Here is an 18,251-nt window from a genome sequence, read left to right on the forward strand (position 1 = left end):
GCCCAGAAAAGACAAACCAAACAATGACTCTTAAGAGGGCCTTTCCTGTTTTGTTGCGACTTCGTGGCCACCTTAGGTTCTCCTACATGCTTGGAGGGGGAGATGTACTCATTTAGTTGCAATCTGCAACCTCACCGCTAAATGCCACTAAATCCTACACATTGATCCTTTAACTATTTTTTTGTCATGAAGTAAGACTTTAAGTTTATTTTACAGCATACAACAAGCTCTGTACTTAAACCCTTAATTTAGAGAAACAAAAACTCAGCAAGAAAAAAAAAGTTTAATATAGAAGAGCAGCAGAGGAAGGATCTGTCTTTTTGGAAAGACACACATGCAAAAGGTTTCACTGGTACAAAAGACAGAGGAGGCAGAAGTAGAAATACAATACTGAGAAACAGAAACACAGTCTACTACCAAGAACTACAAAGCCACAAAATACTAGTAATATTCACAGAATTAAAGTATACAAGCTAATAGCAGAATTACAATATAGTATAGTATAGTATAGTATAGTATAGTATAGTATAGTATAGTATAGTATAATATAGTATACCACAGAAGCCTTCAACTTTTGAGTTTATTGATTTGCACTGGTTTGGGCACTGGGCTTTGCACTGATTACTTTTACCTAAATAATATGTTGTGACCTGCCTCAAGAGAGACACACCAGTGTCAAGTTTTAACAAAAGATAAGTTTATTAAACTAAATTAAACCAAATTAAAGAGTTAACTAAATATTTCAAGCATGAGGTGTGGAAATCAGTGGTAGCAGTAGTTTATGGTGTGCATGAGAGTAAGATGTGTGTGTGTGTGTGTGTGTGTGTGTGTGTGTGTGTGTGTGTGTTGTAAGGTGCAAGAAAGTAAAACAAAGAACTAAATCAACAACCAAATCAAAAGGGGTGCCTGTGGGAGAGAGCAGGTATGCAGCAGCGCAGCATCCGAGTGTCAGAGAGTCAGTGAGAGAGTGAGCTGTGCTGCAGCCAGGACTTAAATAACCTGGGAGCACTGTGGGCGCTCAGGTGCTCCAGGTTACACTACACCTTTTTTCACTGAAAGGGTGAAAGGGCAGCCTATTCTGCACTTCAGTGTGTTAGCCTTAGGGGAACCCTAAATTGCACTTTTTCTTTTTTTTTTCTTTTATATTTTTTGTTCACTAGAAGGGCACCCATAGAGAACCTCCAGGTCACAGGGCACTGCATTACATCCTCGTCATTTAAAGGGCACATCATATTTTCTCATTTTTGGGGGTTCTTTACATGGCACCATCACATTTTCTTCCACTTCATTCCAGATTGTCACATATAGAGGCACTCTACAGGGCATTTCATCCTGATTTACCCATAACTGGACAGTGGTCATTACAGAACTTTTGTATTTTTCCTCCTTTGTGCGGGCACCTTAGAGGGCACTTTATCATAATGTGGGGAACTCTTAGAAGGCTTTTTATCATACTGTGGGGAAGACTTAGAGGGTATTTTATCATAATGTGGGGGTACTGCCCTGAGACAGTGACCGTTTATTTAGCATTAAATCATATTTTAAAGGTAGTAGTTTGCAGATATGATCCTTCATAGGCTCATGAGGTTCCTAAGGAAATTTTTGTATATGTAAACCATCTCTTGGGTTTGTAGGCTATTTAATGTTGTGAATACATTACAAAATATTGTATTCTAAGTAGAAAATAATATTTTTTTTTACAGAAGTTACTGTACATTAACGTGTTGCATTACATTACAACCACCATCCATTCCTTGCATTCTGTTACATCATCACTGTACGTTGATCCAAGTGTAACATTATCTTGGATTTTTTTTTTTTTTGCATTGGAGAGTGGAACCATAATTTGCAAGACAAAAGTTTTGCAGAGGGCAATTATGCAAAGTCAGTTTGGCATATATTCATCTGACCAAAAGGTTCATTACCACTGTAGTGCTACTGTTCAGTGGTTTGACGTTACTTCAACCAGAGACAGGTAAGAATGAAAAGACTTGGGTCATAGTAGGTATAGGTCATATCTTTTTTGGTTGATAGAAAAAAGTATTTTGGAAAAATACTTATTATTGTTTTTCATGTACTGTAGAAGTGAACGGATCACACATCTCGATCGAGACTTAATGCCATCAAATAAACATGACACAAAAGAGTTGGATGACTTGGGTTTTGTTGATGTGTCTTCTGTGGATTTGTTCCATTTTTAAAGGTAAGTAGACAAAATCTCCAAGTAATGAAGCCTGATTGCAACCATAGTATCTCATTGTGTTATTCTCCTGAGAAATTACATTTTGAACAAAAATTCTGAATATCTATTATGGTTATTTCAATATGTAAAGATATTGTGTTAAGAATGTGTATTTTGTGTTTCACTTTTTATCTGATTTTATTATGATCCTCCAGCCAAAGGAGGGGGAAATTCTCTGGAAATCAATGATTGTCACCCTGAACAGAAGATAATCTTCATTGTTGCTGATAACTTCAATGGTCTCATTGGCAGGAAACAAAATAATTTGCAGAGTAAGTCAAAATCACTATAAATATTTTAATTAGTCATTTATTTTCACAAGTTGTATGTATGTCAGGCTTTAGTTTATTTATTACTCATTGTTTTCAAATTACTCCTGTGTTTGCGGTAAAATGTTAGCAAATGTGTGTTGCAACATATTTTAACTTGTAGGAGAAACCACAAGCAGCCCAATCTGACCAGTACAACTATGTTGATGAAATTGAATTAGCTTAAACAGACGACTTTGGCTAACATGAGGGAATCCATGTGTGTTTGCCTCTCAGGCACTTCCATATTATACCACATTCAGTTCATGTTGTTTAGACCGTAATTACAAGCAGCATAGTCACAAAAACACGTTGACACCAGCCAGGAATTTCTGACAGCGACAACGAAAAGACCATCGCTGGCAATTACATAAATCAGATCCAAACACTAATAGTAGTAATCCAACTAATTCAAAAGAAGCTATACAGAATTTGTTTGTATCTGGTTTCACTTAAACTGCTACAAATATGTAACACAACAGAAGAAGCAAATTTAGGATATTGATCTTAATGTCTTCATTCTGTCACCTCTGTTTAGTTTGGACAAATTGTGATTGGAACAATGCACATATTTATAAATGTTTAATGAAAAGAAACAAAATAAAAACTTGAATCAGCTAACTTCCCTCCAAAATATGACGCATTCATTATCAATATTCATGGACAAATGACGTATTTTTATCAGATTTTGAACAACAAACATCATTTTTAACAAAAAATTCCTACTAAAATGTGTCTGTTGTAACATTTTTAAGTAACAAATCATGAATGAACAATGGCAAACCCATAGACACAACGACACACACAATAACGACACTTTGTCCAAACTAGTTTGTTTAAAACATAGTCTGACCTTTAGCCCTGCAGTAGACTGGTGACATGCTAGGTGTGCCTGTTTCTCTGTCAGCGATTTTATTATTCGTGGATGTTACATTTTGTGTGTAATTAGTTCTGCTTTTGTGTAACTGCTCTAAATATTGTGTAAAAGTATGTAAGAGATATAAGATTATTATGAGATTATTATGTGACAGTAAAAAAAACTGCCTTCTTTACCACTCAACAGTTGACAATTGCATAATATTTCTGCAGAAAAATGCATCTAAACGTGAGTACAGCCAACTAGAGTAAAGAAATTTTAAAAAAACTTACATCAGCAACAAAATAAAAGTCTAACTGTATTTCTGTTCTTAAGTAACACGTCGTCTGTGGGGTGCAGAGTGGCCTCAAATGGATGATAAGAATGATTCTCTTGTACTGCGCATTTTAAAGTGGCATATCAACAGAAAATTGCATCTGTGTGTCCTGAATGGGACACATTGCAATGCTACAGTATCTCAGCTCAAAGGTGATATTACATAACTGTATTTTATATTTCCCAGTGTCATTTTTCAATTCTGAGAGCACCACACAATGACATTTTAATCATCTTCACTGTATATTGCTTGGCAGCAAAGGAATGCAGTGCACAGAAGGAACCAAACTGTGTCTTCAGTCGAATGATCGACAGTAAGCTCATATCTTCTAAACTTTTCTACAAGAGTACCTGACTGCAGCAACATGGCAGACGACAAGCACAATGGTCATCCGTAGACAGGAAGTCATGTGACATTTCGCCCTTTCAAAACAAGAGTAGAATTTATCTCCACAAACTTCTAAACAAAGTCAGGAGAACTTTTTCTGCATCCCTGTCATTTCTCATTTTAAATCTTAAAAATGAATTTAGAATTTACTTAAAAAAACTAAAAAAAACATTTAAAAAATTGAAATTCATTTTTTTAAACAACATTCTTCTTTGTTGAATTTGCAATTTTTCCAGTGACTATACAGAACATATACTGAAGGCCTATTGTACAGCTCCTAAAAAATAAATGGCTATTACTCCATTTTAAGTAACAGCATTCCTCTTTATCAGGCTGAAGTTCTAAATACCCAGCCTGGCCAAAAGTATGTGGACAACTGAACATTTTCACCACATGTGATAAGTGATTGTGATACCATGGACATTCATCTGCTACTACAGCCTCCACTGACTCTGGTTTCAGTCTTTTATGTCTCACCATTTAATATACAGTAACAAAGTGTCAGACACAGCACGGGGACACCTCAGGGGACGGTCCTATCTCCCTTTCTGTTCACACTCTACACCTCAGACTTCAGATACTGTTTACAGTCCTGCCACCTGCAGAAGTTGGCAGAAAGGTCAGAGCTGTCTGTATTTCCTCAGGAGACTCAGCTCTTTCATCATCTGCAGAACAAACCATGTTGCAAATGTTTTATCACTCAGTGGTGGCCAGCCATCTTCTACACTGTAGTGTGCTGGGGCAGCAGGGTGAAGGCAGCTGATGCTGATAGACTCAATAAGCTCATCAGGAAAGCGGGTTCTTTCCTGGGAGTGGAACTGGAGTCTTTGGTGGAGGTGTCGGAGAGGTGGATGCTGAGGAAACTATTCAGTATTATGGACAAAGCCTCTCATCCCCTGCATGCCAAATCATAACAGAAGTTATCTCAGAGCACTTTCACATAGAGCAGGTCTAGACCGTACTCTTTATTTAACAGATTCCCAACATTCCCACATGAGCAAGCACTTGGCGACAGCAGCAAGGAAAAACTCCCCTTTAACAGGAAGAAACCTCAAGCAGAACTGGGCTCTAGGTGGGTGCCATCTGCCTGGACCGTTTGGGTTGAGAGAGAAAGAAGGAGGGAGGGGGAAAGAGACACAGAGTAGCATAATAACAACAATAATAACAATAACAACGGTAATAATAATAGAAATATGACTAATGATAATGATGATAGCAGGCGTGGTCATCAAGCAGGTCCTTGTATGGTCCTCGCCATATTAGGCACTAGTGTTAGCATTTACTCCTTATACTCCTTATACTTTACATTTATTACTCTATTGTTTTTATTCTCATGTTGTTGTCATTTCTGAGCAATCTCCGGCACAAGACTTTCCTTCAGGATTAATTAAGTTCTATCTGATCTAAATACCATGAAGTATAACTTCTGCTGCATATCATCACACACCTGATATGCACACCTGACTTCATGAAGTCTGCCATGTTGCTGCAGCCATGGCGTTTCATTCAGTATGGAGTGGAAAAATCAATTAATAAAATGGGGCTGATAAAAAAAAACAATTGAATTTGCACTTAACTTAAAAATTGGAAATGTGGAATTATGAATGAACTTTCTTACAATCACATTTTTAAATCTGAATTAAACAATTTTGGTTTCATGAATTTTACAATTCAGTTTTTTTCTTAACCTCCCCTCCATTTAGTTAATTTCAAAGAAATATGTAAATATTATAAATAATATTAGATCTTATAGCTTTGTCCCACCAGGTCTATGTTGGTCTATATTTCTTCTTTACTGGGTGTTACATACTGACTTTGTTTCCATTAATAGGATCTTGCCATGCTAGATGTTTGGATACAGAAACTGTGTGTGAAAATTCTACTTATAATGAAGACCACTGCAAAAAAATGGGTGAGCTCCCTTTAGATAAGCAAAAAAATGAAATTGTGAAGGTTTCTGCTTCTTATTTACAGTATATTCCATTAAATGTTTTGTTGTCAGATACGCAAAATCCATGGATCAAGGACAAGTACAGCATCAACTTCACAAGTACAGGGAGCCATTGCCTCAACTGTAATAATCCAGTGAAAACACCTGAGAGGACAATTAATTTGAAACAAAATGTAACAGTTGATAAAAAAGGAAAACTTGACCCTGCTCAAGCTGTGTAAGACATACTCCATTAATTTATTAAAGGTGCAATGTGTAGAATTTAGTGGCATCTAGTGGAACAGACTTGGCAGAAATGAAATGTATAATTAATAAGAATGTTTTAATTAGTGCATAATCACCTGAAAATAAGAATTGTAGTTTTCGTTACCTTAGAATGAGCCCTTTATATCTACATAGAGAGCAGGTCCTCTTCCACGGAGGCCGCCATGTTGCACCGCCATATTTCTACAGCAGCCCAGAACGAACAAACCAAACACTGGCTCTAGAGAGGGCCTTTTTATATTTTTTGCAAGTTTCGCGGCAACCATAGATTGTTCTACACACTTGGAAGTGGAGGGTGAGGGAAGGGATATTCATTTGGTTGCAATCTGCAATCTCACCGCTAGATGCCACTAAATCCTACAAACTGGTCTCTAAAGGAAGAAATTTTGGGAAATATGCTAGTTCACTTTTTGCTGAGAGTTAAATGAGAAGAACCTGGTGGAAACAGCAAGCACGGCTCTGTCCAAAGTTAATAAACTTGTGCTACCAACACATCTAAGGCTCTCTTACATGTTAAATCTTGTTTGTTTGATCCATACACAAACAGAGTAGTTGTAAAGTAAAAATGATCATTTTCCCAGCAACCTCATGGTGACAACAAGGCTCTGGGAAATCACTGTTGTTTGCCCAGAAATAGTTACAGCATGTAACTTGCCGTAAAACCACAACATTTTACCAAGCGGCAACCTCTGGGGCTGAAAAATTAAGCCAATGCAGAAGTGCCAAAAACTGCAGTTCCTTGAATGACCACTTGAGGCTGGCTCCAAAAGCAAGTCAATCTCCATAGACCCCCATGTTAAAATGCCCAACTTTACAGCAGAAATGAACATGTCTACAGCCTGGTACAAAAAACGGTTTTGGTCTCTATAGCTAATTTCCCCTTTCATGACAACTGTACGGGGGGGTGAATTTTTTTTATAACTCACCCGTTTAAATTTTATTAAGCCATAAAATTACGCATAATGAAGGACATGGCTGCTTTGAGTCTGCCAGCTGCTAGGTGGCTTGTTTCAGCCATTCGGCCCTGCTCTTTACCCATTTTGGATTGGCCGGGAGTTAGACAGAGTCACACACTGCCAAAGTGGCGACGGCTGGAGCGGCTGACTTTGAGCTTCAAAACCACTCACCAGAAACCAATGGGTGACGTCACGGTGAATACGTCCATATTTTTATACAGTCTATGCATTTTACATTTCCAATATTTCCGTTTATGTATGGATTAAGCGTACAAGATAAAATGTGTTAATTAGGGAACTTTAGAGGTGTTTTTAGGTGTATTTTTTAAACTTTAGTCAGAGCCAACTAGCTGTTTCGACCGGCTTCCTGTCTTTATGCAATGCTAAGCTAATCGCCTCCCTGCTCCAGCTCCATATTTAACGCACAGATGTGAGAGTGGTATCAATCTTCTCATCTAACTTTCGCCATTAAAAAGCAAATACCAAAATGTCAAACTAATCCTTTAAACAATGAAATTAAAACAGAGAAAATGTATTAGTATTGTGTATATTTAGGTTTTGACACTAAGTACTGATTACAGAGTTGCACATGATATCTCACATATATAAGCCATGCTTTTCCATCTGTCAACAGTAAAATCATGAGCGATATTGCCAGCATTGTTGCCTCTTTCAATGAGTCTTCAGCTGAATTGAATGCAGGAGGGGGAGTCACGGGTGCTGTAGTGAAGAAAACGGAGCCCGAGGATGTAGACGAAGTGTCCCTCGCTTATTTATCTCCGAATGACTCCATAAATGTGGGTGCATTACTTTTATTTGACCTTCATACCATGTCAGCAAAAATTCAAGGTATAATAGATTTCAGAATAACAGTATGTTTTCTGGATGTGATAAGATGTGTTTACCATCTTAGTTTAGCACGTTAGCATGCTAACATTGACTAATTAGCAGAAAAAGTAGAGCTGAGGCTGATGGGAACGTCATCAGTTTTTCTGGTAATTTTACCTAATGAATGTGTGTAGCCAATTTCAGTGGAGTCCATCCAATACTTGTCATGACATTTCACTTCCCTACACTGTCTCTGGTCCTGGGCCCCGAGCCCATTTACTGAAGGCTTAAACCTTTAAAAACAAACAGTTCAGTGTTTTAAAGAGGCTAAATAATTTCCAATATCTTAACTGGACTAAATTGAAGTTGATAGTTTCATAATTTTTTCAACTTTAAAACTGGTACACTATATAGTTTTGACAACAAACTTGTTACGCTCTTTCCTGCAGATTATAGACAGCAGAGATTTTCTGCCTTCGTTTTCAAGATCTGTTACAGTGTCAAAACAAGCTTTTGAAAAAGCTTTCGATTCGAATGTGAGTGAAGCATTTGCAGCTGTTTTGCGATTCAACAATATGGCTCAGGTAAGAAAAATACCTGTAATTTCACCTTCATTGATACAGCTTACATATATGATCATGTTACTACTTTGTTGCATTTTTCCAGGATGAGTTGAACAGCACTGTTTTAGATGATGAAGTTGTAGCAATTGAAATGGGAGTTGCTATCACCAATCTCACAGACAAAATATCCATCAATTTTCGGAACTTGAAATATGTAAGTTAAAAAAAAAAAAGTGCTGTATTAAATATGTATCATCTGTACTTCATTATTGTCCAAGAGCACATTGTCAGTGCAGCTCTGTTACTTTGTTTGCAGGAAGGAATTCCAAGTTGCCGATCATGGAATGGTGAAGGTATTTTTCCCCACTAATTTGCATATTGATGTTGATGCTGCAGCACAACCAGTGTTGGAAAAAGTAGACAGATCCTTTACTTAAGTAAAAGTACCAATACAGCACTGTAAAAATACTCCATTACAAGTAAAAAACCTGCATGAAAAATCCTACTTAAGTAAAAGTACATGAGTATTATCAGTTTGATGTAGTTAAATACTTAAAATATTGCAGTAAAAGTAGTGGTTTGGTCCTTCTGACTGATATATTATTATTATATATGACATCATTATATTATTAATACTGAAGCATCAGTGTTAGAGCAGCATGTTACTGTTGTAGCTGCTGGAGGTGGAGCTAGTTTCAACTACTTTATATACAGTTAGTTTAGTCTAATGGTTCCCAACCTAGGGGTTGGGCCCCTCCAAAGGGTCACCAGATAAATCTGAGGGGTCCTGAGATGATTAATGGGAGAGAAAAGAAGAAAAAACAAAGATCTCATACTGATGTTGCATAATCTGTCTGCTCTCTCATCTGGCTGACCATGTTTTGGGTTATTTTAGAATCTGCATGTGTTAGTCTCACCGATCGTCATTTAATTTGACTTATATTAGGATTTAGACAGCTATTTACAGCTTATAACAGCTTATAACAGCAGTTGTCTTTATGATGTAATATTTTATATGATTGTATTAGAAATGTTATTGTATGTTGGAAAATATTTTTGTTATTTGCTTTAGGTTGTTTGTTGTTGCTGCTTGGAGTTACAGGAGGTTGCAGTGAAATTTTTCCCTACACTGCTTGTAAATACACTCTGACAGATATGAAGTGAACGTAGCATTAGCTCCACCTATGCTTCAAATTCTATGACAAGTAACAATGTCTGCTATGAAAAAGGTCTAAATGAAAATGAAAGATTGTCGCTATCGCACAGTGTAGATACGCAATTACTGGGACACCTAAATGGGGAAGAGCCATTATTGATATCATTAGTTTGTAATTTTGCTGCGAAAAAGGTCAATTATGTCTGTTTCTAATAGTAAACTTTATCCAGTCAAGAACTCTTGTGGGATGTAATGCACTACACATACACAATAGATTGCACAAGGCTGTGTAAATGTTATAAAGTATTTCTCTATAGTCTGCACACAACTGTGGTACTTTGGTTTGACTGGAACATGCCCCACATGTGCAGGGATTGGCTCATGTGCGGGCGTCTTTAATAGTGTGAGTGTGTCCTCACAGCGAAATTTGTTTGAATGTTTTGATTTGTATTTACCTTAATCTACATCCTGAGTTTATCATAATAGTATTTTTACTTTAAAAGTTTTAAACTATTTTAAAGAGGGTTGTTGAAACTGATGGATTTATGAACCCTCTGGTTTCACTGTTTACATGCTCTGCTCCTGTCTTGCAGGAAACCAGCCAAACTGGACAGATGATGGATGTGAGACAATACAAGATGGAGACAACATTACATGCCGGTGTTCGCATTTGACATTTTTTGCTATCTTATTGGTGCGTTTTACTTCTATTGTAATATTTGCATGATATACTAAGCTTCAGTCACTTAATTTTCATTCCCATTAGGGTGCAAATATTTGCATATTTGTTTGCCCATGTTAGCTGATTGCACTTCCTAGCTAAACCATTACCAGTGCCAATGCCTGTAACTAAATGCCTAAAAGTGTTTATTTTTCTTGTCCCTTTGCAGGCTCCCCTCAATGAAACCATCTCTAGTTCTGATTTGAACGCCCTCACCATCATCACTCAAGTTGGCTGTGGCTTGTCCATGTTCTTCCTCGGCATAGTCCTCTTCATGCACTTCTTTATGAGGTAACAGTAATAAAACTTTATTTATGTATCACCCCTCAGAGATGCAAAACAGTCAGCTTCACAGAGATGAAAAAAGAAAAATACATGCAAGAAGTAGACATTAAAAACAAATACAGGAAAATATAAGGTAACATACAAAGAAAGGTGACATTTAAAAGAAAATAAAAATAACTTAAAATGAAAAAATACATACCTGTGACTAGACTAGACACTTGACACTTGATTTTACATTTGTTTTTGTGAGTTTATACATTCAGTTGCAATGCTGCCACAGCAGGGTGTGTCTTTGGACAGGTTTACTACATGCGTAAAAGAAAACCATACATACTTTAGATGAGGAAAGATGTAGTCAAAGATTCTAGGTGAAAGCAAGTTGTAAAAGATGTGTCTTAAACTAATAGATGTTGGTGCACATTATAAAATCTACTGCGTTACAGAGTTTGGGGGCATATATGAACTACATCACAGTAAGCTTTAGTCCCCGAGTGAGGAACCGTTAACGTGTGAGTGGGATGGGAACGTAAACTGTGAGAGGTCATCAATTATGTTACACAATGCATCCACCCAGCACTCATACACATCTCATTTAAATACAGATATGTACACAGGTAAATGAGATTGTTGAAATAGTAGTCTCATTGTTGGAGTGCGATGAAAACAGCAGTGTGTACCAAATGAATGCCGTACGCAAATAAAACATCCGTCCTCTTCATCATGTATGGTCACAGAAATATTTTCAGGTCACTACTGCACTGTAAACACTGTTCAGTGAACAAGGAAGTTAAAATAATGTACTGTTTATACATGTACATAAGATTATGTTATATTATATGACTGTGGTTTTAAATAGACTTTTTGCCAGAGTTTGCATTTGATACGTGCATGACTGTTTGTGTGTTTGTTTCCAGTCCCGCAGATAATCTTGAGGATTTCAAGCATAATTTTCATGATGTTTAAATTAGTGACTACATCACTGTCTGTTGTGACGGGATAAATTTTGTGTGAAATCTTTTAAGTAAAGGTGAAGAAGTAAAGGTGATTTAGGTAATTAACTAACTCGTGATCATAAAATGAAATGAATGAAACAATGTTCAGTGTGCAAAGTGTCCTCTCCTGCCTTTGCTCTCTCCCTTTATAAACTAGTCAATAAATATCATTGTATTGTAGAACAGGAAATTCACTGACATTCAGAGTGAAGCTATTAGCATTTTTATTGTAGATTGATTTGAATTCAGCTTTGCCGAAAAGTCAGTTTGGTTTGTTATTGACAGATGACCACAGTCACATTTTACAGTGACGGTAATGTTTCTTTTCTAATTTTACTTAAAATGTTTAGTTTAATATTTTTAGTGATGTAATACTATTATTATGTTTTGGTTCATTCAAGTGAAAAGCCTGAGGGGTGTTCCATCAAGCTGGCAAACAGGATAGCCTGGCTTATTTTGTTAAGCCTCGCTAATTTAAGTGAGAGAGTTCTGTTCCATCACTGTGGCTTATATGAGTCCCAGCTCAGTAACCATGGTAACTTAGTCAGCAGAACTAGCCTGCTTCGTGGCAGGCTAACGATCAAGCTTAATTCAGCTGCATGTCAAAGAATGTCTGATGGACGGAAACAGACTCTCAAAAGATGGTTCCATCAAGTGTCTTTTTGCACGTGCATCACTTGTCCGTGTTCAGAAAGATAAAATAGAAGAGCTGTGGGGGACTTTTACAAAAACACTTAAGTAAGTTAGTCTCCCCAAAACTTACGACAATAAAAGGGGGGGAAGAAATTTAAGTAAATTTCACCGCTATCTCCGCCTGTTCTGCCACTGAGGAAAATAAGGAACTTGTCATTGGCAAAAGTCAGAACCCGCTGCTTCAAAAATGCGCACACTGTACATTTGAAGCAGCTGTACTGTATTTTGAAACAGTCAATAAAATTCAGTAACTTTATATTCATGTAGGCTAATAAATATACAAATGTCAATTAGATGGTATTCTGCATGAAAAATAAAGAAAAAGAGATGGTTATGATAATCATCTGCTTATAGTGATATTTGACCCAGACCAATGTGATCACTCTAAGCAGTTTCAACTGTACTTATATCCTTCTCCAGCTTCTTTATCTCCAACTGAAACTTATTTTTTATCTTTCACTGATGCTTGTAAATGGATGTCCTGTGAAAGAGAAGATGTGTCAAAGAGAATGTTAATGTTGGTAAGTTGGTTCTCTTAAGTTGCCTACATCGTAATTTTAAACATACTGCTGATGTTATCTAGCCTAGTGATAATATAACCACAGTCACTGATCTGAATGCTCATTTATTAACAAATAAAGATAAAACCATGAACAGGGACAAGTGGTGCTCTTCCCTTTCACAATGCAGACTCATCAAGCCAGATGGCAGGATCAAACCATCAACCTTATAGCAATAAGTTCGCTCCTCTAACCTTTAAGCTATCACTGCCCACCTACAGGTATACATTTAATCTGTCATCAATTTTGTGCCAAGCCAACTCCTTCACCTTCTTAATTGTAGATGTTTTGCCCTTTTAGGTGAAAACTCGTTTATATACTTCATATAGTTTCATCAGCTGGTTTGTTCCACTGCTGAGAAGAACACCGCTCTAGTTTTCTCTTCTTTTTGCGACATAGTATTGTCTTTTCGACAACTGACTGTTTTGGGCTGCTTATGTACTCCGTGCACACGCACACTTCAAGCTTATTCCAGTCTGGCTAGACTTAGCGTTGATTAGACATGGCTAAGCTGCGTTAGTGGAACGGCTTGAGCCTCAAGTGAAAGTTGACGTTAATTCTAGCCAGGCTTTTTCAAGTAAGCGCAGCTTTCTTTAGCTGCGTTGATGGAACACCCCTCAGGTCTCTAGGCTGTTTTTATTTATGATTTATCTGTCCAAAAGTTTTTCAGTTAAATGATTAATTGTTTAGTCTATAAAATGTCAGAGAATGCCCATCACAACTTTCCAGAGCCCAAGGTGATGACTTCAGATATCTTACTTTGTCCGACCAACAATCCAAGACTGAAGGGCTTTCAATTTACAATGATGTAAAACAGCGAAAAGCAGCAAATCATCTCACAAGCTCAGACTAGTGATTGACATTTTTGTGCGATAAATGAACGAAACGATTAATCAATTATCAAAATTGTGAAGATAACATCATCATTTGTTCATTCATTCCTCCAGTCAACAGTGTAATCATAACACAGTATTTGTCCATCAGCAATCAAAAACATCATGGACACTTTCAAATAAATTCTGACATACATGACCTCTTTGTTAATTCATCTCTTCTCACAGGAAGACCAAGACCAGTAAGACCACCTGGCTCCTCATCCACCTCGTGTTGGCCATGTTCCTGCTTAACCTCACCTTCCTGATCAACAGCTTTGTGGCAAAAATGAAGAACTCAGTGGGTTGTAAGATCATGGCGGCGTTCATGCACTACTTCATGTTGGCCACTTTCACTTGGTTTGCTGTGCAGGCCTTCCACCTCTGCCTGCAGCTGTACACAAGGGGCAACATTTCAATCCATCACTACATACTGAAAGCCTCCATCACCAGCTGGGGTAAATTCATATTATTATTTTCTTTTTTTTTTAGTTTAAGGAATGATTGAAAAAGGTTGTAACTCTTTCGGACTTGATAACTCATTGCTGTTTATTTCCTTTTTCCATTTCCAGTTCTTCCGAGTGTAGTGGTGATTGTCCTGTTCATTTTAGGAAAATATGGTGAACAAGTTATCCACACGGATAACACTGAAAATAATGAAGCCATGTGAGTTATGACTGCATTTTCACAAACACTTTTGCACTTTGTGGATTATATATTTAATATAAATCATCATACCATAGAACCATGTTTACTTTCCTTCTCTCTTTCTGTTCCAAGGTGCTGGATAACAGACAGTGACGTCCACTACATTGTCAACATAGGCTACTATGTTTTGGTCTTCCTCTTCACCTTCACTACCTTCATCATCATGCTGTCCTGGCTCTTTTGCCTCAAGAGAACCAAAGCAGGCAACGCACAAATGAGCAGAAATGGCAAAAATATTGTAACCATACTGGGACTGTGCTGCATGCTGGGCATCACATGGGGGTTTGCCTTCTTCGCCTATGGTGCCCTCCGGATCCCCTCCTACTACATTTTCACGGCCCTGAACTCTTTCCAAGGTATCCACATGGATATAATCCTACAGCTCTATAATAATCTTTCAAATGATGTGTTTATTACGTTTTAAATGTTTTGATTTACTCTTAGTTTTGGCTGAAGTAAAGTAATATTTTGCACTGAATGACAATATTCAATGGAAAGTAGAGGATGGATGACTGTGAAAATAAAATCTATAGTATAGTAGAGTAATAAGTGTAAAATAGGGATGAGCTTTAAATTTTGTAGCAATTCCTTTAAAAATTATCACTCAACACACTTAAATGAGCAGTATATTTCACAGTCTGAACTTATGGGTGACCATCTTTCTCTGTCAGGTTTCTTCCTGTTCATCTACTACTACAACACCAGACAGTGGGGAGAGATAAATGGTGGCGTGAACAAAAACTCAGACAGCAACAGCAGCGTTGCCACTCTTAACACTGGTCTAGACAACCACAAGAACCCCTACACCAACCAGCCAGGCAAAAAATAAAGTCTTTGATGGGGACCAAAGAGTGATGGAGAGCTTGACCTACAGACTACAAGCAAGTACAAGGAATTCAGTATAAAGTGTATCGATTTACTGTATATCAATGTGGAGTATATCAGATGACACTGCATGTTCTGTTCAGGTTTTTCCTAATTTCATGGCAACCATTTGATTGTAGTTCTCAGACTTATATATGAGTAGTGGTGATTCACTGATGCAAATAGATTGAATATTTCATTTTCTTTTTGGTAGAATAGGATCTACATATAGCTGCTATCGTAAACTGTTCTGCTGATGTGTGGTATTGGTACCTCTCAAAAGAAGTAATGAATGATCACTTGATGATTGAATGATCATCATGATCATCAGCCCTTTCTTTACAACATGTCATGATTTTTTATTGCTTTTTTATTTATGAGATTACTTGGAAGAAATTCAAGGTGCAGTGTGTAGATTTTAGTGGCATCTAGTGGGACAGACTTGGCAGAAATGTAATATATTATTTATAAGTATGTTATAATTAGTGTGTAATCACCTGAAAATGAAAATCGTGTTTTTGTTACCTTGGAATGAACCCTTAAGTATAGTATAGTATAGTATCGTATCGTATCGTATCGAATCGTATCGTATCGTATCGTATCGTATCGTATCGTATAGTACAGTATAGTACAGTATAGTATAGCATAGCATAGTATACTATAGTGTAGTATGGTATAGTATAGTTTAATATAGTGTAGTATAGTATAGTGTAGTGTAATGTAGTGTAGTATAATATAGCATAGCATAGTATACTATAGTGTAGTATGGTATAGTATAGTTTAGTATAGTGTAGTATAGTGTAGTGTAGTGTAATGTAGTGTAGTATAATATAGCATAGCATAGTATACTATAGTGTAGTATGGTATAGTATAGTTTAGTATAGTGTAGTGTAATGTAGTGTAGTTTAGTGTAGTGTAGTATAGCATAGCATAGTGTAGTATAGCATAGCATAGCATAGCATAGTATAGTATAGTATAGTATAGTGTAGTGTAGTATAATATAGCATAGTATAGTATAGTATAGCATGGCATAGTATACTATAGTGTAGTGTAGTGTAGTGTAGTATAGCATAGCATAGCATAGCATAGCATAGTATAGTATAGTATAGTATAGTATAGCATGGCATAGTATACTATAGTGTAGTGTAGTGTAGTATAGCATAGCATAGCATAGCATAGTATAGTATAGCATAGTATAGTATAGTATAGTATAGTATAGCATGGCATAGTATACTATAGTGTAGTATATTATAGTATAGTTTAGTATAGTGTAGTGTAGTGTAGTATAGCATAGCATAGCATAGTATACTATAGTGTAGTATAGTATAGCATACTATAGTATAGCATAGCATAGTATAGTACAGTATAGTGTAATGTAGTGTAGTATAGTATAGTATAGTATAGCATAGTATAGTATAACACAGAGGCCTTCAAGTTTTGAGTTTATTTATCTGCACTGGTTAAAATCAAACAAAAACACATTAACAACAAGAAAGAAAATCAGTACGAATGGAGTGGAAAAAAGCCTAGTAGGCTTATTGATTACTTTTACCAAATAATATGTTGTGACCTGCCTCAAGAGAGACACACCAGTGTCAAGTTTTAACAAAAAATAAGTTTATTAAACTAAATTAAACCAAATTAAAGAGTTAACTAGATATTTTAAGCATGGGGTGTGGAAATCAGTGGTATCAGTAGTTTATGGTGTGCATGGGTGTAAGATGTGTGTGTGTGTGTGTGTGTGTTGTAAGGTGCAAGAAAGTAAAACAAAGAACTAAATCAACAACCAAATCAAAAGGGGTGCCTGTGGGAGAGAGCAGGTATGCAGCAGCGCAGCATCCGAGTGTCAAAGAGTCAGTGAGAGAGTGAGCTGTGCTGCAGCCAGGACTTAAATAACCTGGGAGCACTGTGGGCGCTCAGATGTTCCAGGTTACACTAGCAGTCACCTGCAGAACAAGGAGAGATACAGGTTAGTACCAGATCAAACCCCAAGATGGCACCAGGGGTCATCACACAATATAAGATATACAGACATAAGTGGTAAGAAATATAAACGTTCATATATGAACAAAATGTAGCACAATATTTCACTTTTTTTCAAAAAATGTTTAAATATTCTTGTTCACATTGCTATTGCACATTTGCACTGCTCAATGAAAAGCATGTATCTCCAAATTTGGTGACCTTGAATAAAAACCCTATGCAACATTTGAAAACAGGTTTGTTTTTCAAGACAGTGAGGGGTTTTTTTTAGTATAAAATAATATTGTAAAGGTAGTGGTTTGCAGATATGATCCCCCTCTGAAAAATGTTTAGGTAATGGTTTATGTAAACCATTTCCTGGATTTGTAGGTTATTTAGTGTTGTTATACATTACAAAATATTGTATTTTAAGCAGACAATGATGTTTTTTAAATAAGTTACATTACATTACAACCATCATTCGTTCCTTGCGTTCTGTTACATCATCACTGTACATTCATACAAGTGTAACATTATTTTGGATATTTATTTATTTTTGCATTGAAGAGTGGAACCAGAAGTCATGTGATGACATTTTCAGGAACCATACATTTGCAAGACAAAAGTTTTGCAGCGAGCAGCTATGCAAAGTCAGTTTGGCATATATTTATCTGAACAAAAGGTTCATTACCACTGTACCACTGTAGTGCTACTGTTCAGTGGTTTGACGTTACTTCAACCAGAGA

The 18,251-nt window shown here is 36.7% G+C and overlaps 1 protein-coding gene across 2 annotated transcripts; it reads left to right on the forward strand.

Moving 5' to 3' along the window:
* Positions 1-1,598: 1,598 nt before the first annotated feature.
* Positions 1,599-17,827, forward strand: LOC137168867 (adhesion G-protein coupled receptor G2-like). 2 transcript variants are annotated; one of them, XM_067571694.1, is made up of 18 exons: positions 1,599-1,975; positions 2,084-2,203; positions 2,398-2,514; positions 3,614-3,655; positions 3,743-3,895; positions 4,000-4,056; positions 5,962-6,042; positions 6,133-6,298; positions 7,936-8,098; positions 8,579-8,713; positions 8,796-8,906; positions 9,009-9,045; positions 10,442-10,542; positions 10,739-10,860; positions 14,161-14,429; positions 14,544-14,637; positions 14,752-15,035; positions 15,351-17,827. In XM_067571694.1, the coding sequence occupies exons 2-18, from the start codon at positions 2,134-2,136 to the stop codon at positions 15,506-15,508; spliced, it is 2,160 nt and encodes a 719-aa protein (XP_067427795.1). In that variant the 5' UTR covers positions 1,599-1,975; positions 2,084-2,133; the 3' UTR covers positions 15,509-17,827. The 2 variants fall into 2 exon arrangements, with proteins under 2 accessions (XP_067427795.1, XP_067427796.1); XM_067571695.1 differs by lacking the exons at positions 1,599-1,975; positions 2,084-2,203; positions 2,398-2,514; ... (3 more) ...; positions 5,962-6,042; positions 6,133-6,298 and adding an exon at positions 7,080-7,496 and having other exon boundaries at positions 15,351-17,823.
* Positions 17,828-18,251: the final 424 nt, after the last annotated feature.

The sequence above is a fragment of the Thunnus thynnus genome, chromosome 18 (genome assembly GCF_963924715.1).
Source record: "Thunnus thynnus chromosome 18, fThuThy2.1, whole genome shotgun sequence".
NCBI lineage: Eukaryota > Metazoa > Chordata > Actinopteri > Scombriformes > Scombridae > Thunnus > Thunnus thynnus.

Coding starts and splice junctions, on each gene's coding strand:
- LOC137168867 (XM_067571694.1), top strand. CDS start 2,134: ATGACACAAAAGAGTTGGATGACTTGGGTTTTGTTGATGTGTCTTCTG. Junction 3,656..3,742: donor GCAGAAAAATGCATCTAAAC/GTGAGTACAGCC, acceptor TCTGTTCTTAAG/TAACACGTCGTCTGTGGGGT. Junction 8,907..9,008: donor ATTTTCGGAACTTGAAATAT/GTAAGTTAAAAA, acceptor CTTTGTTTGCAG/GAAGGAATTCCAAGTTGCCG.